This window comes from Rhea pennata, chromosome 7 (assembly GCF_028389875.1).
Source record: "Rhea pennata isolate bPtePen1 chromosome 7, bPtePen1.pri, whole genome shotgun sequence".
NCBI lineage: Eukaryota > Metazoa > Chordata > Aves > Rheiformes > Rheidae > Rhea > Rhea pennata.
Window position 1 is genome coordinate 13,046,000 of NC_084669.1, and position 20,431 is coordinate 13,066,430.

Consider the following 20,431-nt stretch of genomic DNA (forward strand, 5'->3'; position numbering starts at 1 on the left):
TAGGTTTTCTTGTCTACTACTTGTCTGCTACAAGATCACCAAAAATAAAGAGATGGCTAAGCTCACTTACCCAGTACTGTTCAAGTAGCTTTGACCAATGCTGCAATCCTTGGACAGGATGGATGGGTTAAACCAGAAGGCTGCGACACACTGGTTGCTGCTGTGCCTTTCATAGCCATAGTCACTATGGAGACAAGAGATAATAAGTGCATCCTGGTACCCATTGAAGGGTAACGTACAGTTAATGCAGAGTTTTAGGTGACATTTTTGTGCCACAATGTGTTTGTTTGCTCGTGGTGCTCTGCTACATGATGTGACATAATTGATCTGGGCCATCCAGAGATGAAATGCCTGATTAGTTTGAGGGACAGGAACACTTTCTTAGAAGATAAGTGAGACCTGACAACACCAAGACCACCAACCTTGCAAAGGACCGGGAGACTTTTGTTTCATTTGGTAACAAAATAGAGGAAGGGACCTCTGGAGATCATCTAGTCCAACCTCCCTGCTCAGCAGGCTCACCTAGAGCATGTTAGACAGGGTTCCATCCAGGCAGGACTTGAAGATCTCCAGAGAAAGAGACTCCACAACCTCTCTGGGCAACCTGTGCCAGTGCTCTGTCAGTCTCACAGGGAAGAAATTCCCCCTCACGGTCAGGTGGAACTTCCTGTGCTTCACTTTCTGCCCATTGCCTCTTGTCCTGTCACACAGGACAACTGAAAAGAGTTTGTCCCCATCCCTTTGACACCCTCCCTTCAGGTACTTACACACATCGATAAGATCCCCCCTCAGTCTTCTCTTCCCCAGGCTGAAGAGGCCCAGCTCTCACAGCCGTTCCTCCTAGGGCAGATGCTCCAGCCCTCTGATCATCTTCATAGCCCTACGCTGGACTCTCTCCAGTAGCTCCATGTCTCTCTTGTCCTGGGGAGCCCGGAACTGGACACAGCACTCGAGATGAGGCCTCCCCAGGGCTGAGTAGAGGGGCAGGATCACCTCTCTCGACCTGCTGGCAACACTCTTCCCAAGGCACCCAAGGATATCATTGGCCTTCTTGGCCACAAGGGCGCATTGCTGGCTCATGGTCAATCTGTCATCCACCAGCACTCCCAGGTCTTTCTCTGCAGAGCTGCTTTCCAGAACGTCAGCCCCCAGCTTGTACTGGTGCCTGGGGTTATTTCTCCCTAGGTGCAGGACTCTGCACTTGCCCTTCATGAGGTTCCTCTCCACCCAACTCTCCAGCCTGTCCAGGTTTCTCCGAACGGCAGCACAGCCCTCGGCTGTATCAGCCACTCCTCCCAGCAAACTTGCTGAGGAGGCACTCTGTCCCCTCATCCAGGTCACTGATGAAGAAGTTGAACAGGATGGGACCCAGTACTGAGCCCTTGGGAACACCACTAGCCACAGGCCTCCAACTGGACTCCACGCCACTGATGACGACCCTTTGAGCTCTGCCTTTCAGACAGCTCTCAATTCACCTCACTGTCCACTCGTCTAACCCACAATTCCTGAGCTTATCCAGGAGGATGTTATGGGAGACAGTGTCAAAAGCCTTGCTGAAGTCAAGGTACACAACGTCCACTGCTCTGCCCTCATCTACCCAGCCAGTCATTCCATCCTAGAAGGCTATCAGATTGGTTAAGCAGGATTTCCCCTTGGTGAATCCATGCTGACTACTCCTGATCACCTTCTTTTCCTCCATATGTTTGGAGATGACATCCAGAATGATGATTCTTGGAATGATAATTCCAAGATGAGAATTCTTCCCAAGAAAGTAGTTAGGAATGTAAAACACTAGGAGCACTTCTTAACAACTAGTCAAGGTATATATACATTAATGGCTACCCTTTTTTGACTGAGCTATAAGTGGCCAGTGATAAAAAAAATACAGCTGATGCTTTTCCAACAGTAAGCTAAAACAACATAGCCAGCTTGATAGCCTAAGTACCACATGATACTGAGTCATGTGGGTTAGGTAATCTAGAGTACTGATGTCTTGTGGGACCACCAAGGAGTGGAAACACACACAACTCCTCTTTTTTATATATATAGTTGCCCTTACATGTCAATACAATGATGAAGCAATAGGATTAATCCAAAGCTTTCCGTAAGTTTGAATAAACTCTGAATTAGGTACTTATGCATATCCTTTATTGGCAGGCTACATTCAAGAGAGGAATAAAAAGAGATCCTGGATTTTTGCCTAAACCAAGCCAACAAATGCCAACATATGGAACCTCTGTGGAAACACAGACATCACAGAAGCCACTGCACTGAAAGTTATTTATGCCCTTTAAGATACTCTAAGTTTTATCTTTCACCCCTTCAGAGTCTGAATTGCTGGCAGAAGTCTCAAGGAAGAGCTTTGGTAAGACAAAATTGTGCTGTGTCTCCAGTGACTGAGGCTGCTACTGTTACTTTTTTGGAGGGCAAAAATCCTGCTACTTTAAAAGGTTCAGAGATTCCCTAATGCTCTTTCTCTCAATATTCATTTAATCATTCTCAGTGGGTCCAACCTGCACAGTCAAACATGCCTAGCAGTGACTTGGTAATTAAAAATATTCAGGAGGAGCTGTACTTTGCCCCGAAGAAGAAAAGAATTGCATAAATATTTAATAAAATTAAAGATAACATTGCTGTATGCCCTCAAGGTTCTGTGCTTGTTCATTAACTTCTGGTAAATGTATATTAAAACCTCGCATGCTGCCCACCTTCTTTCTCGTAAGCCTCAGGGTTTGCATAAGTTAAGGAAATAATCAAGTCCAGTTGCTGCACTGTCTTTCTAAGGAAAGCTATCTTTGACAGAGTAAATAAAGAAGCAGGAGGAGGGAAAAGAAAGATCAGTGAGCATTTTAATAACACTTCTGAATTCCTTCTGCCATTCTCTCTGTCAGAAAAAGACCAGAGTTTGCTTTATGAAATGACTGTAAGGGTTGGCACGGGCCACCCCTGCTCTCGACTTTTGGGTCCTGGATCATTCAGGCCAGCTTTATATCTAAGAACAAGGAACAGGTACCACTGGACTATGAGAAAGGCAGATGGGGGCAAAGGATTCTGGGACCAAACTGGACAGAGCACAGTCCTCAGCTTGCACCGGAGCGCTCCTACGATCATTTGTCTGCCTGCCCAGCTCTTGAACGGCAGGCATGATTGAAGCTACTAATATGGGATGCTCAATAACCAGAACAAGCCCCTGAACCTGCTTGTTCGAAGTCTAGTGACAGTCTTTGGGGACATGCTGGCCATTGTACTTAGCCACTAGCCATGAAGCAAGCCATGAAGTTGGTTTCATCCAAGTATGCTAAAGGCAGGAAGGGCTCTGCTTGGCCCAGAAGATGCCCTAAGTCATGCATCTCTATTTACAGAACCGCAGTTGCCACTCCTCCTCCTTTCTCTGGCTCTCCACTGGACCCACTCAGCTCACACATAAGAGATAAGTCAGTAAAAATTTCCAAGAACAAGTGGCAATTATGTGAACCCATCTTGAAATGGTTGAGTGGTCAACTTTGCATTTCAAAAGGACCAAGTGAAAGGGTAGGAGCTGCCTCTCCAACTGTCCATACCTACAATGGAGATATATATCCATGAGCTCCTGGTCTAGATCCTTGTTCTAGTTAGTGGACAGAAATGGTGCTTGTTAGCACCACCCCTCCTCATGCAGACACACAAAAGGGGGCAGATGAATTGTGTCCCAGAAAAACCTGTATCTTGCCAATGACTAAAGAACTGTCTCACACTTTAGTCATCAGAAATCAGAGCAGATAAGTGTACCCTCCATCCTTTAAAATCAGCTTATTCCAACATAACTCAAGGTTGGCACCCCATTTTCAGCATTACTAGGGGTTTCTTCAAACTGTTACTGCCCCACAACTTCACCAAGTCAGCCCTGCAAACTAGCATCAAAATTCATTCTTAAATTGTAGCTAGTTCTTTCTGGTCCTCCATCATTAGCCATAACAATTTCGCAATTGGAACCCAGTTAACAATTCTGTTGGCAGTGCAGAGTCTGAAACAAAACCCAGTTTGCTGTCCTGTAATTGTATTTCCTTTCAAGGGCTAAAAGCAATATTCTCTCATTTTAATTGGAAAGTTAAGCAAAAATGATACTCAGTGTTTGCAAGGAACAGGTCAATTGATTGTAAAGGCACATTTTGATACAGTCACTTTTCAAGGCAGAACTGTACTGAAGGCTAATTTAGCTACTGCAGTTTTCCACTTAAGGCTTAGAAGAGGCAACAGGCTGGGCTGTGAAATGAGAAAGCTGGTGAGGTAGAAAGTGGCAAAGAAAAGAGCACATTCAAAAGCATCTCTGGAAATCTGGAAATCGGTACTTGGTTCAGCTCAGAGACATGCCAATGCTAAGGGCAGATACTGCAAGGCAGGAAAGTTTGTTCATCCTGCAAGTCCCCAAAATAAGAACAATGAGGACAGATCTCATGAGTCAAGCTAAAGAGTCTCAGATGTAATTTTGGCATTAGGAACAAATTAAACATCCATCCAGATAAGATGAAAATCTGCTCTATATCCCTGAATCTCTCTTAAAGTCAAACTGCTTCAATATTCAAAAAAAACACTTTGGTCTATTTATTCATTTCTTTTTGCAGTAGCCCAGTGTATCCATGGTTTGAAAAGAATTGTGCATCTCAGCTGGCCCGGGTGCAAATAAGTGTGGCAATCTCATGCCTCACACCACTTTAGGAAAGAATCATGTGTAAGTGAAGCTTTATGAAATCACACTCATATGGCTGATGATCCTGATAGCTACTAGAAAAACAAAAATATTTTATAGTCTGATCTGTTCTTGGGGTATTTTCAACCATATTTAAATGACATCCTGACCATTCTAGTTCAAATATCACCATTACTGCAGTCTTAATTCTTTCAAGTGTTGACTATCACAGGTCCACGGTAACAATTCATTCTGCAGAGACCGTGGACAGTTCATGGAGTTCATAGAATTCCTGCCTCTGAGTGTAAGAGCAGTACCTAACAGTGGTTCACTATTTCTCTCTCTCTCTCTTTTTTTTTAGCTACTTCCCAAAGCGACCTTAAAACAGTTTGGAAACTATAGCCTCATTAAGCTAGAAACATCAATATTTAAGGAAAACAAGTGGCTACATCACACAAAGGTGGGCTGCACAGTCACGTCACAGAAACAGTTTCAGTGCATTTTGCAATAAAGCAGTGCTAAAAAGCAACAAATGGTTCCCAGGAATTCGAATAAATTATAGAAAGAAAAAAGTGCATGTTTTGCTGGCTTGCTCCCTAGGTACTCAATGACCTTGGAAGTAAAGAAAGAGATTCTCTTTTCCTTTTGTAAGGCAGGACCAAAGATAAGGGCCTTGGCTGTCATTCTTCTAAAATGACAGACAAAAAAAAAAAAAAAAAAAAAAAAAAAAAAAAAAAAAAAAAGAAAAGAAAAGAAAAAGAAAAAGAAAGAAAAGAAAGAAAAAGAGGACAATTAACACTTGCAATTTTCTGCTTTTGAATTCCAGGCTTGGAAGGAGATTAACAGGACTCCCCTGCAGATGAAGGGGAGGCATGACAGGTTTGTGGAGCATATCTGTGCTGTATGGCCCACTCACAGCCAGGAAGCTGCATAAGACCCAGTTTCCCTATCGGGTTTTCTGTCCAGACAGGTAATTCAGCCACTGCTAAAGCCATGAGAGTAGTACCTGCAATAGTTACTAGAGTCACATACTCACCACTCAAAGTCCCCTTGGCCACAGACACATGGTTCGGACACCACAGTCCGGGAGTAGTCCTGACTTAGGGAACACTGGGCTCCAGGCTTGCGTTTTTTATAGATCTTTCTCTCTCCCATGACACAAGGCTCCCCCTTCAGCAGCCAAGGAGAAAGAGGAGAAAGAAAAACAGAGAATTGCAGTAGCAGCTGAGCCCTAAACAGATCATGTTATCCAAAGACACGAAAGGCAATTAAAGCATCCAATTACCACTGGAAGATTTGGGAGTTAAGAGTCTAACTCCCTTTTATGGTTTGCAAACTTCTCCTTAAACAGAGTTCAAACTCATCTCCCATCACCAGGGCAACACTGTTAAAGCCATCTTGGGAGGAGTTGAGCACAGCATGTTCACTAATGAATAGGACAGCTAGCCAACGCATGCTCAAAGTGCCAAGGGGCCCAAATCATCACAAGCACTCTGTTATGCTATGTTTCAGAAGGCATCCACTAACATATCTAGTCCTAAGAATTATCCTCAAAAGACAATGTGGACATATTCCACGATTTCTTTCACATGCCAGATGTCATTCACTACGGGAAGAACTGCCCAAGCCTGAAACCCAAAACTGAGAAGGTCCTAGGTGCAGAACCCAGGAGTCCTGGCTCTCCTTTTCTTTCTCTAGTGCACCTGGCTTCGTTATAACCTTCAAACAATTCTGATGGCATTTTCCACTGGGCTTTTTGCACACAAAGGTTTCCCAGAGCACTATTGGGAGTAGCTAATCCAAATGAAACATTTGACATTTAGGTAAATTGCTATGAACAAAGTTTTCTCTGAAGTGGAAATAATTGTCTGCATAAAGGTAAGAAAAAAAAAGACAATAACCTAACTGAAATACTTCTACTTCCCATTACTACTGATTCCCAAGATGGCTGCCTGGTTTCTTACATGTCCTCTCTTTTCTTTCATTTAAATTATTTTCATTTATTCTCTTTTAAAACTTGTCATCTGATACATCCTTGCTGAATTAATGCTCACTTCTGCTTCACAGATTTCATTCAGGAAAGTCACAGGGCCAATAGTTCTGGCTCCAGCTCAATGCCAGACATCATACCAGTGGCCAGTAACCTATAAGCAATCTGCAAGGGTACCAAGTTTCCTCAGTCCCAGTGGCTTCACTGGGCTGGTAGACCTAAATCTACCCAGCAAGAAAATAAAGCAGGTCTATGAAAAGCAAAGCATATATTCTTCAATAAAATGTATAGTATTTTAGTCTTCTTAGGTGTCTTTTATTCAAAGGTTTCACTGAGTTTTACAGATATCTGCAGGATGTTTTATTTTGTTTTTGAGTAGAGGAAATAGAGGCAGAGTGAAAAAAAAAATCATTTTCCTGAGTCACTGACAGAGCTACAAAGAGTTCAGTGTCTCATACAATTCCATCACAAGATGAGGCTTTACATCACCCTGAGCACTGAGAGTGAAAAGATCCAGTGGGTGCAATGGAATATTTTAATACAAAGAGAAGTCAAAAATCTCCCTAATTTGCCTGGAGAAGACTGACCCTGTTTTTTTTCATGTGCATGCTTCAGGGGAAATACAGCATCAACAGGTCAGAACGGTGACTAGATGGATGCAAAAAGCCCAAAAGCCAATAAGTGTGCTCCAAGCTGGCAACACAGAGTATGAGGAAAGGAGGTCTCCATCCCCTCCCTACATGGTAGTGTACCTGATTATGCAGGTGCCAGGTTTGGTAGTCATCTTTGTTACAGCTCCGGCTGAAGATAGACTTGTAGTCCACCTTGACCAGCTGCCATTCTGAACGGAGACTGAAGTGGCCAAAAACTCTAAGTATTGGAGAGGGAAAAGAAAGAAACAAAGTCATCCAGGTATATGTTTACATTAAGTAAATCACTTCTCACGAATCAAAACTGCAGAAACCAGCATATAGTCCTAGAGCCTGATGCAGGAAAATGTTACTCAGTCATGACATTTTGTTTCTCATTTCCTATTTGTTACATCCAACGATCCTCTAGCCCTTTCCTGACTTCCTGTACAGCCCATGTTGGAAGATCTTCTACGCTTCCAGTACCTACCATAATGGGCCCTGAATCTAACAGGGGAAGCAATGTATCAGTCAGGATAATAAACAATCATTCTAGAAAGTAAAATGGCTACTGCCAAGGGAGTCATTCAAATGAATAAAGCCATGTATAGGTTTCCTTGTCTCAAAATGAGCTTTGCTGGTTCAGTTTCTTTAGTGCTGAACTTCAGAGTTGCACAAACTTTCTACTTAATGAATTTTAAAAGAAGCACCTGGCAATATATTTGGGATACGGGTAGTAAGCAACCTGCAAAGATGGCAGCCTCCTTTCTAATTGGTGAAAGAAGACTGAGACGAATAGGAGTGGGATCTCATAAACTTTTCTCACAATCTCATAAACTTTTCTTATTTTTTTTTGAGTAGGTCACGCAGCAGCAGCAGCCGTTGCTGATCAGAATCCATTTTTCACTTAAGCTGAGCAGTATTTTCCTAAGCAACTCCTGCTCAACATGAGATCCATATTGAGTAAGACAAGTATACAGGAGAGGTTGCAGCAGGCTGAAAAACAGGATGAGAGAGACTCAGAATGTAATCTGAAACTGAAGCACAAATCTGTTTTAACAGAGGATCATAAAGAAATTATTGAAAATTGAATAGCACCTTGGGATCCTGCCCAAGCTCAGACCAAAATGTCTGCAGCAGAGCTGGTTATTGAACACAGGTCTCTCTGAATCCCATTCCAACTATACAGCTCTCCTTCTAGCTGTAGGGGAAGTGACATGCTTGCTTAGGTATCTAGAAGAGAAGGACCAAGCCACAATTGTAGTGATGTGTGGTACACATATCATCACTGCAAATACTAAGAGAATCTACATGTTGAAAGCTCACACCTTCGTAAAAGAAAGCAAAATCACAGCAAAAGCGCACATTTAATAAATAACATCAGGTATTCACACAAAGGCTCCATCTATCCAGAAACATTCCATGAGTGCTGCAGAGTGCTTAATTTTCAAGTAAGTCACAGTTTCCTTGGCCAGCTGTGCTTTTCTCAGTAAGGAATAGCCTTTCAATCTACTGCAGCTGGATTTTCAAAGGGGGTGTGTAATAGGAGGTGGTTGAGCTAGCGACACAGGACCAGACTTTGAAAGCCATGAATAAAACTATGGCTTATCGACAAGGGGAATACCTCGATCCAAGTAAACACAGAAAATCCCACAATGACAGAACTGATTTGTCACTGAAACAAATCAACTTCTTATAATCTCAAATGAATATATAAAGGAATCTAAAAACTCATCTACAATACAAGTTCCAGATTTTAAGAATTTTGCATGAATGAAGCCCAAATCTTCTGACAGCCATAAAACAGGAAGCATTACTATATCACCCTTCCTGGAAGATTTAGAGGACAGAAAAGGAGTGTTGTTTCCCATTACCAAATCTTTCACGTATAAAACATAAATTTTTGCTTAAGAAATAGATTTGTGTTGTTTTAATTATTCTAGATTAAAAAGAGAAAGAAGAAAAGAGACAGATGATTTACAAATTTCCCTATAAAAGCAAGAGAAACAAAAGAGAACTCTTTCATTGAGCTCACAAGCATTGACTGTAATCTAGATCCTGCTGTGCCCTCAGTGAGCTGCCATTCCTTACTCTGGTTCATCTTAATTTGTACTGGAATCACTCAGGGTTGCTGGATTTGCTCCCCTGCCCTTGCCTAAACTACTCTTCTCATAGACTACAGACTGCACCAAAATTCATTTGCATTGTGCTGCATTTCCTGAAAAAAGCCCATCCAGGAATCAGTTGGGTTTCCCCTTTATGCTTGTCTTAGCTCACGGGTATCAGAGCAAGAAGCAGGTTTGGAAGAGATTTATGAGGCCTAAGTTGTGGGTTTGATGTGGACACCTCTCTTTTGAATTCTGCATCATGGAGGCAAGCTCCAAGCACCTAGCAAGAAGGGAGAGGATATAATAAAAGAAGAAGCTGTTACAATTTTGTAGATAAGGTAGAAAGGAGTAGGAAGAATTTGTGTGTAGGCATGGACTTACTAGATAGATGGTTGCTGGGTCTAGTTTGGAGAATATTTTAAGTGTAATCCTATCTATGGGGCATCGGTGATAGGAAACAATGCTGGTTCAGGCAAAGCTATAGAAGAGAATACAAATCCTGTTCCTCAATGCAGAGGGCACATCCTGGACCAAAATCTGTAGTAGTGCATCTGATACTTGTCTAGTCAGGTCTTTTAGACCAGTACTTAGTACAAAGGGAGAGGCCTAGAGTGATCTCATCACATCTACTTTTGCTTTTAGATATATAATTCCAGGACCTGGCTCAGCCATACACATATAAGAACAAAGCAGCAGGAGCTACTTCTACACTTTGTCATTTCTGAAACTTTCTGAATGAATTCAAAATGTGCCGTACTGGCTTATTAGCTGGGACAGATTTAGCCTGATAGGACGGGACTCTAGATAGTATAAAACCACTTCTTTGTACTCTAAAAGCAACATGACCAGTCTTATCATACTCATTAGTAATATCTCTCACCTTATATCCAGTTTCAGCAGCACCTTTCCCCACTGGAATAACCAGTAAATATACAGACAGGCCAACTACCCCAGAAGACCACAAATCAGAGGCTGCCATGCTCTAGCCTGTGAAGATGGGAGAAGGATGATCATGGGACAGAGATAGCCTGTTCCTGTCAGTAGGGCTAAGCCAATCAAACCCTGCAAACCTAGGCATGGGGTTATCTAAACAGGAGTGCCAGTTACTCACAGAGACCATGGCAATACGGGAGCCAGATCACTTGCTGGGAGAATGAAGGAGACAGGAATTCATAAGGGAGGAATGGGAAACAGCATAGAGAAGGGATGCAGAATGGTTCCAAACTCTGATCGGGTAGGAGGCTCTATTCCAGTAATTTCCAAGACCTCTTATTCCATAGCTGCTTTCAGCACATGCTCCTACAGGCTGCATATCTGACCATGATATTATTGCATGAGCGAGCAGCTTTTTCACAAACATTGTTTGTCCCAGATTTGATGCGTGACTGAAATGTCATTCCTGCAAAGCAGGGACTTAGTAGTCACTGAAGAGTTGGCAGAAATCATTTAGTCCAGCAGATTTATACCTGCTCAGGATTTGACCAAGGTGTTTATTATAGAGAAGACAGTAGGAGGAAGGAAGAACATAATCAAACACATAAACTTACCTGAAGCAAGAAGATAACATGGCAGGAAAAACCCAACACTTCAGGCAGCCAATGCACAAGCATTGAACTCATCTCTAGGAAGATGTTTTTCCCCAGACTGAACATCAGCTGACTGTCCAGCAAGAGAGCAAAAAGCTTCTTTATGCTTTGCAGGCCACAAAACTCACCAGAACTATTTGCTTTTAAAAATTATTAAAAAAAAAAAAAAAAAAAAAAAAAACTAAAAAAAAAAAAAAACTTTGCCATTGAAATTCTTCTATGATAAAGATAATTAATGGGAAAAAAACATGGTTTCCTAAGTAGAAGGCAATATATTAGCATTCCAAAAGCACAGAGCATTAGCTACTCTTTAATTAAATGATTTCAAAGAAGATCTTTGTATATAATTGCTATAATTTAGATGGAAACAATACTACACTAAATGTAATTAGAGGAGCATGAACAGAGAGGGATGTTTTCCTCTGTGCTGCGGAGATGGTTCTGGGTCACCTGATTTCTAAAGTGGTAGCTTTTTTTTCCCCTGCTAATAAAAAGCTTCTTAAGCCTGATCAACCATTATGATGCCGCCTTCAGAGATAAGAGCTACTCATATGCAGAGCAACCAGCAAGCGACTGAACCCTACAAGCACCGCTCACCAATAATAAGCACAAACCAGATGCCTATGGCACTTTTTGCATGGAGAGACCAACCAACATGATGAAGGCTACAATTACATTTCAGGGTAACTCTGTGGCAGGTTTCAAACCTCTATGAGAGCAAGCAAGTGTAACAAATGGAAAAGAATTCTACATTACCCATGGAGCTTTGCTGGACTCTCAAATAGGTTTCCATGGGAAGTGATGAAAACCCTCATCATTTGTAGAATTAAAAAGAGACTAGACAAGGCATCATCCTGCCCTGACTGGTCAAAAATAGGTAATGCAGCTGAACTCTACTTTCATCAGTTCTGTAAGCTGTATCATGGGATATTTTTCCAAAGTGGCTGAAGAGCATGCACACATCCCCCTCCACCACCTCTGCTTTGGGGTGGCCATGCCCAACAGAGAGGGCTGAGCAGACAGCAGATCTGCAACGTCTTAAGCTGCTAGTGTCTTTCAATAAGTGCTCAGTGTTAAGTACTTCAGCAGGAAAGCTTGGATTTCTGTACCCGGTGTGCTTGACCTAGGAAGAGCTGTATTTAAAAGGCAAGACCGAAGATAGCATGTAGGAGATTACCTCTCCTTGTTGGATGAGGATAAAAAAGCCTTGGATGCTTATTACCTCAGCAGTCTGAATGGATTTGTTCTTCTTTTTGAGCCTTTCTCTTCCGGAAACAAAAAGCAAGCCCCAAAGAGAGAGACGTGAAAAGAGTTGGTGGGAGTTTGTTTTTCCCTACCCAACTGGTGAGTCCTCACATTGATGGAAAGATACTATCTCATTTATCTTATCAGACTTCCGCGTGTCTTTGTTTCTCACTTATTTAGTTTGCTCACTAAATTAGGGAGTAATTTTTTTCTAAATATAGTTAAACTATCAAGATGATCAGGGAGAAGTACTATGTACTTCACAATGTACTATGAGATTTGCCTCGATAACCTTGTCTACCATAGTTTAACTGAAAACTCTTAATTGCTCGATGCAATGGAATAAGACAATAGAAGAGAGCTAGGTTTTCAAGAACCTACTTTGAGAAGACAACAGGAAAAGTCATGTTTTGATTTTTTCATCTAAGCAGTCTAATCTGGAAGGCCTTGAGAAGCAATGAATATAAGAGCCCAGATGGCATTTAGGCAGAGTCAATTTCCTGACTAAGCTCAATTTAACAGAAGTTTTCCAATTTAATCCACGGAATGGTAATTTACAGTCTTTAGACAGGATAGATTTTATTCTGTCCCTCAAAGTAAGCAGTTAAAACTCTACTAATAGGAAAGCATCTTCTCAACTGGCTCTGTGCACAAATCACAGTGAAGCCATTGCTAGGAAACCACAAAATGCTTCCCAAACCCTTTTTTAGAGAAACAAGGCAAGGCTTTTATTGCCAGGATGTCATTAATTTGTAGCAAAATTACTAGGAACCTGGAAAACAATTCTGAAATGCCTACAGATTCATGATGGAGTCATTCTGGAAAAGGTCGTTGCTAATGCTGCTATAATTAAATCTTTCATTAATTTTTTACATACACAATGACTTACAAATGTGGTATATAGTGACTGGATAACCTTGTAGAGAAACCATTTAAATGGCTTTTTACTTTTAAACAATATTCTCTTGATGGATTGCATTGCTTTCGCCTTAGCATTCCTTGCATTGTTAATAAAGTTGTGCGTTTATATCATCTAATACTGCTCATTCCTGGCAGGTCAGCAGAAAACCTGGGATGATTTGAGGGTCACAAGATAACAAGCCATTTGCCTCTAGCCCATAGACTGAATCCCTGTGCCTGCCTAGGTATGAGAAGAAGATTTTCTCATGTAATAGCTCTTGTTTGCTCACAGGAAAGGCATGAATTTTATCTGTCTGGATCCATCTCTGCTGTCAGTTTCAGATGAGCTGCCCAGGCATGGAAATAGAAATGTCTCCTCATGCCTAAATCAAGTCCTGTTCTATAATTTTGGAAGTAAACTGGCAGGACATTATATGGAGCAAGCATTCAGTGCAGCTGTCTGTATTTGGTTGGGTTAGTCTGGACACAGATGGAGGACTTTTATCTTCAATAGTTAGCCTTCAGTGGTCCTTCATATGTAATGAAAGATAAGGTCAGAGTCCCTCCTAAGGACTTGTGTTCTCAGCTGTGCCCATCAGTGAGCCAGAAGACTGAAGATACAAAGAAAGGAAGCAGTTGCTAAGGTCACCTTCACTGACCTGGACTATACAAAATGTCAAATCTGTCTTCCTTTCTGAATTGTCAGCATTTTTCCTTCATTGGACTTCATCAAGGTGACTGAGATGAAAAGACATCTCATTTTGCTTCTAACAAAGACCCATATGGGTCTTTGAAATCAGTCTTTAACACTATTAGGCCCTACAGAAAGTAAAGCTTGTGATTTAAGCCTTTTGAATATCTAAGAATAAAATGAAAGGAAATAGTGTAATATAACCACACTTCATAGATAGCACCTTTATAGATAAACTGCACAAAGACATAGATGGATGAGTCAACAGAAAATTACAGAGAAAGATAGCCAAATATGCACTTTAATTAATAATACTGAAGGAAAAGGTAATTGCAGTGTCATTTTAAATAGACTGTTTCATTTAGAAAACCCTAAAACTAAACTTTTTTCATTTATTGTAAAAGAAAAAATGCACACAGAAGATGTTTCTTAGCAATCAAAAGAAAACAAAAAAGTCACCCAAACCAGTAAATGTTTCAGCTGACCTGAATCTGTGCTTCTGCAGCGAGAATACTAAATAGCAGAAAGTGATGTGAAGCTGCCCTCTGATTTTGGATAAAATCCCTCTTCATTTACATCCATGCTCTAACAGGGAATGACAGAAACACTGTTATTTAACAGGAGGACTCAAGAAGTGCTATGAGCCACGAGCTAGATGTGGTCTTTCCAGTCCTCTAGAGGCAATCAAATTCTTGCTTTTTAGCCAGAAGTAGGGGGAGTCCATATCTGGGTAATCACAGCTCCAGGAGCACTGAGTGGTGAATTTGCTACACCTGAAAGTGCTTGTCCTCTCTTTACTGTCCAGCAAACAAAAGCATATGTTGTTATTACTAAATTTTTGAGAGCTAACTAGGCATCACAGATTACCTTCCTTCCCAGCAACTATTACCAGTGTGGTTTCATGAGTAGGGGAGAGGGGGAGGCTTGGCCAGTGCTACCACTATGTAGTGGTATAGCACAGATTGGAGAATTCTCCACACGCAGCTTGGATAGTTAGCAGATGGACTGAGCCACAGAGACACCTACAGTAGGCAGCATTAGTTTGGACCCATCATCATAGGAGCTGGGGATCACAGTTATTCGTATCTGGTTGGTCTGCTCCCATGAGCTTTAAAGCCATTTAACTTTTGGGCATGATGCATTGCTATGGACCTGAAGGGTTGCCAGGTAAAGCCTACACATTTCTAAGCACTGCATTCCCATTCCCATGGCTCTTGATGACAGTACACTTGAGAACCAAGCACTTCTGTAAGACCTACACTGGCACTTACACAACCACCACCAAACCAGAGCTAAGATGTCTGGCCAGATCTGAGCCAGTTACTGCAATTGGTTAGTGTACTTCCCACCCCAATGCTCCGTGCTCTAGGAGAACTGATCAGCTTGGCATCAGCACAGCATGGCATGAATATCTGGGGCCAGGACAAACCGGTTGCTACTCTCTTCTAACCCAGTGTGCTGGGGAACACCAAGCAGAGATATGGGGTGGCCTAAATGAAAGAGCTAAAATCCAGCCAAATATATTAATTCTAGCTAAGAACTGACTGTGTCCCTGTGCAAGGTTCTTTTTCTTCTATATTTATCATCTAGATTTGATTTGGATTTTTTTTCCCCCATTAGTCAGATTACCCTGGCTCTACATTATCTGGGATAACAGTGGGTCTATGCTACAGACCCTGGCTGCAGTGGGCTTCTGCGGAAAGCCTTGGTACATAAATGTCAGCGCAGTGATGGAAGTATGTTTATGCCCTTTCAACCACTGAAAGAAAATGCTGACAATTTTGCACCCCAAAGAGGGCTCTGAAGCCATTTATATCTAAGAAAGTAGCACTAAACCAAGACTAGCTCCTGTGTGCAGGCTGAGCTGTTAGGGCTGAATGCACACAAGCAGCAATGGAACAACTGCAAATTGTGCCAGTGGGGTTAGGTTTTATGAATGGGGAGTGAAAGATGAGTTATTCCCCACAAATTAATCATAAATCAAGACTTTAGAGAAAACCAAATGGGCTGTGTAACCTCCTGAATGTTTTTTGTTAGGGTTTAGATGGAATTAGCATTAAAGGAGGTCACTGGTTATATAGAAATTGGAGGGAAAGAGAGTGAGACAAGGATGCAGAACCTAATTGAAAGAGACACAGATCAGCAATTAGTGAAAGTGGAAGAGGAGCCAGAGTTATACGGTCTCATGACTGGCAAGATGATTGGGGGGGAGCAAGAGGCTGGAAATGAAGGAAACAAAAGATGAGATATGACACTAGAAAGGCAGACAACTCCCAACAAAAAACACTTCCTATTTTTTTTCTAAACAAAAAATATGGTCATTAAGAACCATTTTGGAGCTTTTAATTCAGTTACTTTTGGCTGACCTGTAAACTAGGGACAGCAGCTTCAGGGCAACTGGGTGATGATTGAGGGCTGCTGTACTTCTGTCTGTGGATAGGGAAAAAGAGGAATGGCAAACTTCTTCTAGAAAGAAAAGATTAATTTTTTTTCGAATAAAATATACTATCCATTTGGATCTTGATTTTCAGATAGTACAAATTAGCATAACTCCCATAGACTGTCTCAGTTATAAGGAAAATTCCCCAATCTACTGTTGCTATTCAGAGGAAGAAAAAAAGTAACAACAGTGAAAAACTACCAAGAATATGTCAGTGGCAGACAGCAGCTCCCATGATGGCAAATTTGGGAACAAATTTGCTCAAGAAAATATATGTCTATCTTTTGTTTCCCAAGAGGAACAGTCAAACAAAAATTTCACAGAATTCTAATGTAGATTAAATTTGATGAAAATGATTTATTTCCACATCCAAATGAAACTACATGTCACAACACAGAGATTTCCTACAAAAAAGAAACTGAAGCTTTGGCCAGATTCACTGACTAACAATCCATACTGAACTGTTCATGGAAAGCTGTCCCACTGCCAAATTCCAAATCAGAAGGGAGAGAGAAGATGGGGTAAAAGAAGAGTTTCTGTGAATAGAGAGAAAAATCAAAATCCTGCAATAAAAATCCTGCAATCATAGCAGACCTTTTCTCTCAGCTTTGGAAAACAGTCCTGGGATTATTCATCACTTGATGGGCACTTCCTTTCAAGCGCCAGCACAAGAGGAAAACTAGTGCAAATGACATGGTACAACATGATCTCTTAGTTAGCAAGTAATGCCAAGTGCAATTAGCTAGTAATCTGTGGAATGTATAATCACAAAGTGGACTTACTGCTTGGGCTCAATTTCTCCGTTAGCTGCATGAATACTACACAAGGCAGTGGAGGAATTTTCTTTTTTTCTTTCTTTTTTCTTTTTTTTTATTATAAAGTGCTATCAAAATAAGAGTTTACTGAATGACAAATGGAACCTTTTGAAATCTGGTCTCTTAAAAATTTATTGCCAATGTTCCCAAAGCACTTTACATGACAATTGCTTCAAAAGAAATCCCAGCAACATGAAAGGCAGTGTGAGACACCTGGGAAGGGGGATGAGAAAGCACGTTAATTTTTAATGCTGTTTTTCAGAACTGCTCTCTCTCTTCCCTGAAGTGTTCATGAAAGACAACCAGCTTCTGACAGCTTTGAAACCTGAAGACGCTGCCTCCTTCCTTTAGAAAAGATATTGGCAGGTATCAGCAATCTGAGTTACTTCCCCACTACCAGGTGTCTAGTTCCAAAAGAGCAAGTGTTGCTTCTTGCAGGAAGCTGGATAACAATATGTTCAGTCATTTCACTCCTTCACCCCTTACAGAGATTTCCAGCTGGAGATGCCCAACCCAAATGCAGGAGCTGTTAATGAGAAAACACGAGCCCCAAACACATGCACCAGACAACTGTGGTGAATCAGGGTGACAAGCCTGGCACAGGGAATCAGAGAGCAGGAGAGAGGAATGTTCAAAAGAGGGGATGAGATCTGAGCCTGGCTGGGAGACAGTGCGAGGAGGCGGCTGATCAGTTATAGTGATTTCACACATTTGGTCACAGAGCTCATGAAACAAGGAAACCATGTACAATGATTATACGAGGACAGGCTTTCTTTGGGGATAGAGGCCCATCTGGAACCATGTGAGATGCAGCAAACTATAGTATCAATATCACTGCTCTTTAGGGGTGATCTCCACCACTCACTGCAGCCAGATGATGAAGTATCTGTTAGTTTGAGTGAACCCTGCAGACAACCTTACAAAGCAGTGTTGAGCCTTCATAGTTCCCAGAGAAGCTGGTGAGCCATGATGCTCTCTGCCCTGTGCTGGATTAGGGCCAGGTGGACCAAAAGAGGCCAGGCAGTTTGTCAGCCCTCAAGGCTGCTGAGATGCCCTGATGAAATCAGGGCAAGCAGAATATTTCATAACCTGCCCTAACAGAAAGCTGAAAGACTCTGAGGAGTTAGAACAGGTTGCCCAAAGAGGCTGCAGCATCTGCATCCTTGGAGATACTCAAAACCTGATTGGACACAGTCCTGGACAACCAGCTATTGCTAACCTCGCTTGAGCAGGGGGGTTGGACCAATGATCTCCAGGGGTCCCTTCTGACCCCAACTATTCTGTGATTCTGAGTGTGTGTATAGCACCCTGACCCCAGCTGTGCAACCCATAGCAGGCCTAGGTGACTAGTGAAGGACAACACAACTGCTAGCAGCAGGACAGCACAGAAGCTATGGTCCACCTGTCCATGTTTAAGAGCATGAGAAACAAAGAACATTAGACCCTAGATGATGATGTCTGGATTGTACCGTCATCCAGCAACCCTTGGCCCGTTAGTCAGAGAAAAGAAATCATGCTTCAGAAGCTGCCCATTCTAGCTCCTTCTGTTAGAGCTTTTTCATTCACTTAGAAACGAGAGACCAGAGGACACTCCAGACAGCAGGCCTTTCCCTAGTCCTCCTCCCTGCATGTGCCTTCCTTTCCAGACACCTTGTCTGGGCATTACAGACACAATTTGGCTTCAATTTTCTGCTTGGATCTTCTTCCTCCTAAGGAACGGGGAAAGCCTGCGGCTTAGGAAACTCATTTGAGACTCAGGAGACCTGACTTAATGCCAAGTTTTCTCCACAGCCTGCAGACTGACTGACCACAGGCAATTCCTTGTTCTGCCTCAGTTTCTCTATCTGCATAGTACAACTAATGATGTTGATCTTCTTAACATAATATTTGCTCTACTGTCAATAAATAGCATTTGACCTCAATGGGAATATCTGCTACAGAAAGCCAGAGATATATAGTATACACCCCAGAGCCCAGTGCCTTATCTGCATATTATGGCTTCTGCCAGGAATCTTCTGAGAACATGTTGCAACTCCTAGAAACTGATCTCATGTCATACATGTCCTTCCTTTTTCTAAGGTCCAATAAATTAAGCAATGCTGGCTGGGCCACAAAAAGACCTCTGCTCATGTGGTAAGTATCAACAGCCCAATCAATATTGTGCCTTTGTGCACTATTTAGGTGAATTCATGCAGCAATCCAAAGGCTAACAAATAGAGTACTCTTCTAGGGGGAAGGGTATGGGAGAAAGAGGAGACACTGATTAATCTTTGATTGTTAATAACATTTGTAAATCTTGTAAATGAAAATAATTATATAGATAATCAATTGTCTTTCTTCAGAATATAAACTGATCATCTACTAGGATAAAATAGAAATTCTTATAACACACATTTCTTGTCCATTGTAAAGTCAGTTGACAGCATTAGCAAAGCAATTACTTTCTTGCAAAGCTATTCATTACTTCCAGAAAGGACGTGAAATAAGATCAAAAGATCAAGGGGTGCAGCTCACTATGATAAATGCCAACATCCTCTCAATCATTTTAGTCTCCTCTCTTAATAATTATATTGGTAATTTTTGTTCTCAATTTATGTTATAAATTTTACTCTTCTTTCTGTGTGCAGCCATTATTTTTACAGAGTCATTTTGACTTCATGGATCCTATCCTGAAGAATCCTTATATAAATGTATGCGCTGCAGTTTGCGCAGCCCCATAAGCAAGGACAGTGAAATGAACTCACAAGGACACATCAGAATTTTGCAATAAAATCCACAGCCAATAATAAAACCAGTTGCACTACAGATATTGCAGAAATCATAAAGACAGGAAACCCAAAATACATGATAAAAACACAATGAGGAGAACAAATTAAACTTTTCAGCCCTTTCTTGGAATCAAGTGATAACTAGGCAACTTGGATAAACCAGATCTTCAAATCCGCCTTTTCAGTCTCTCCAAAATACATAGTTTTGGTAGACCCAAAAGTCTGCACAGGCTGGAAAACAAGCTTTCAAGCCATGATTCCCAAAAGCAAAGAAGATAAATAAGGACAGAGGTTAGAGTCCTTCATCACAGCAGCCCCTATACATAACCCTTTCTGTCATTCTGTGAACACTCAAAGCTGTGAGCTGTGTTTAGCTTTCTACAGATCTCCAGAGAAGTCCTCTTCTTTCAGATCTCCTCTTCACCAAATCCTCTGTCCAGCTCAGCAGCAACAGAGATTGCACAAATAGATCCAGATTTTTTCTGACATTTTTCTTTCTTAAGCCGAATGCAGCTAAAAGGGACCAGTCTGATGGCAGGAGAGTCTGAAGGCCTCTGCTCTGGCACAGGAACAGAGTAGTACTGTGTCTGTGA

The 20,431-nt window shown here is 41.7% G+C and overlaps 1 protein-coding gene across 1 annotated transcript in view; it reads right to left on the bottom strand.

Annotated features, from left to right (window-relative positions):
- The window catches only part of LOC134142590 (VPS10 domain-containing receptor SorCS3-like), a 304,720-nt gene that overhangs the window by 31,165 nt on the left and 253,124 nt on the right, over positions 1 to 20,431 (bottom strand). The window contains exons 15-17 of the mRNA XM_062579860.1: positions 7,409 to 7,526; positions 5,703 to 5,836; positions 71 to 184 (exon numbers count right to left, since the gene is read on the bottom strand). Coding sequence (XP_062435844.1) covers positions 71 to 184; positions 5,703 to 5,836; positions 7,409 to 7,526 — 366 coding nt within the window. The remainder of the gene's footprint in view (positions 1 to 70; positions 185 to 5,702; positions 5,837 to 7,408; positions 7,527 to 20,431) is intronic.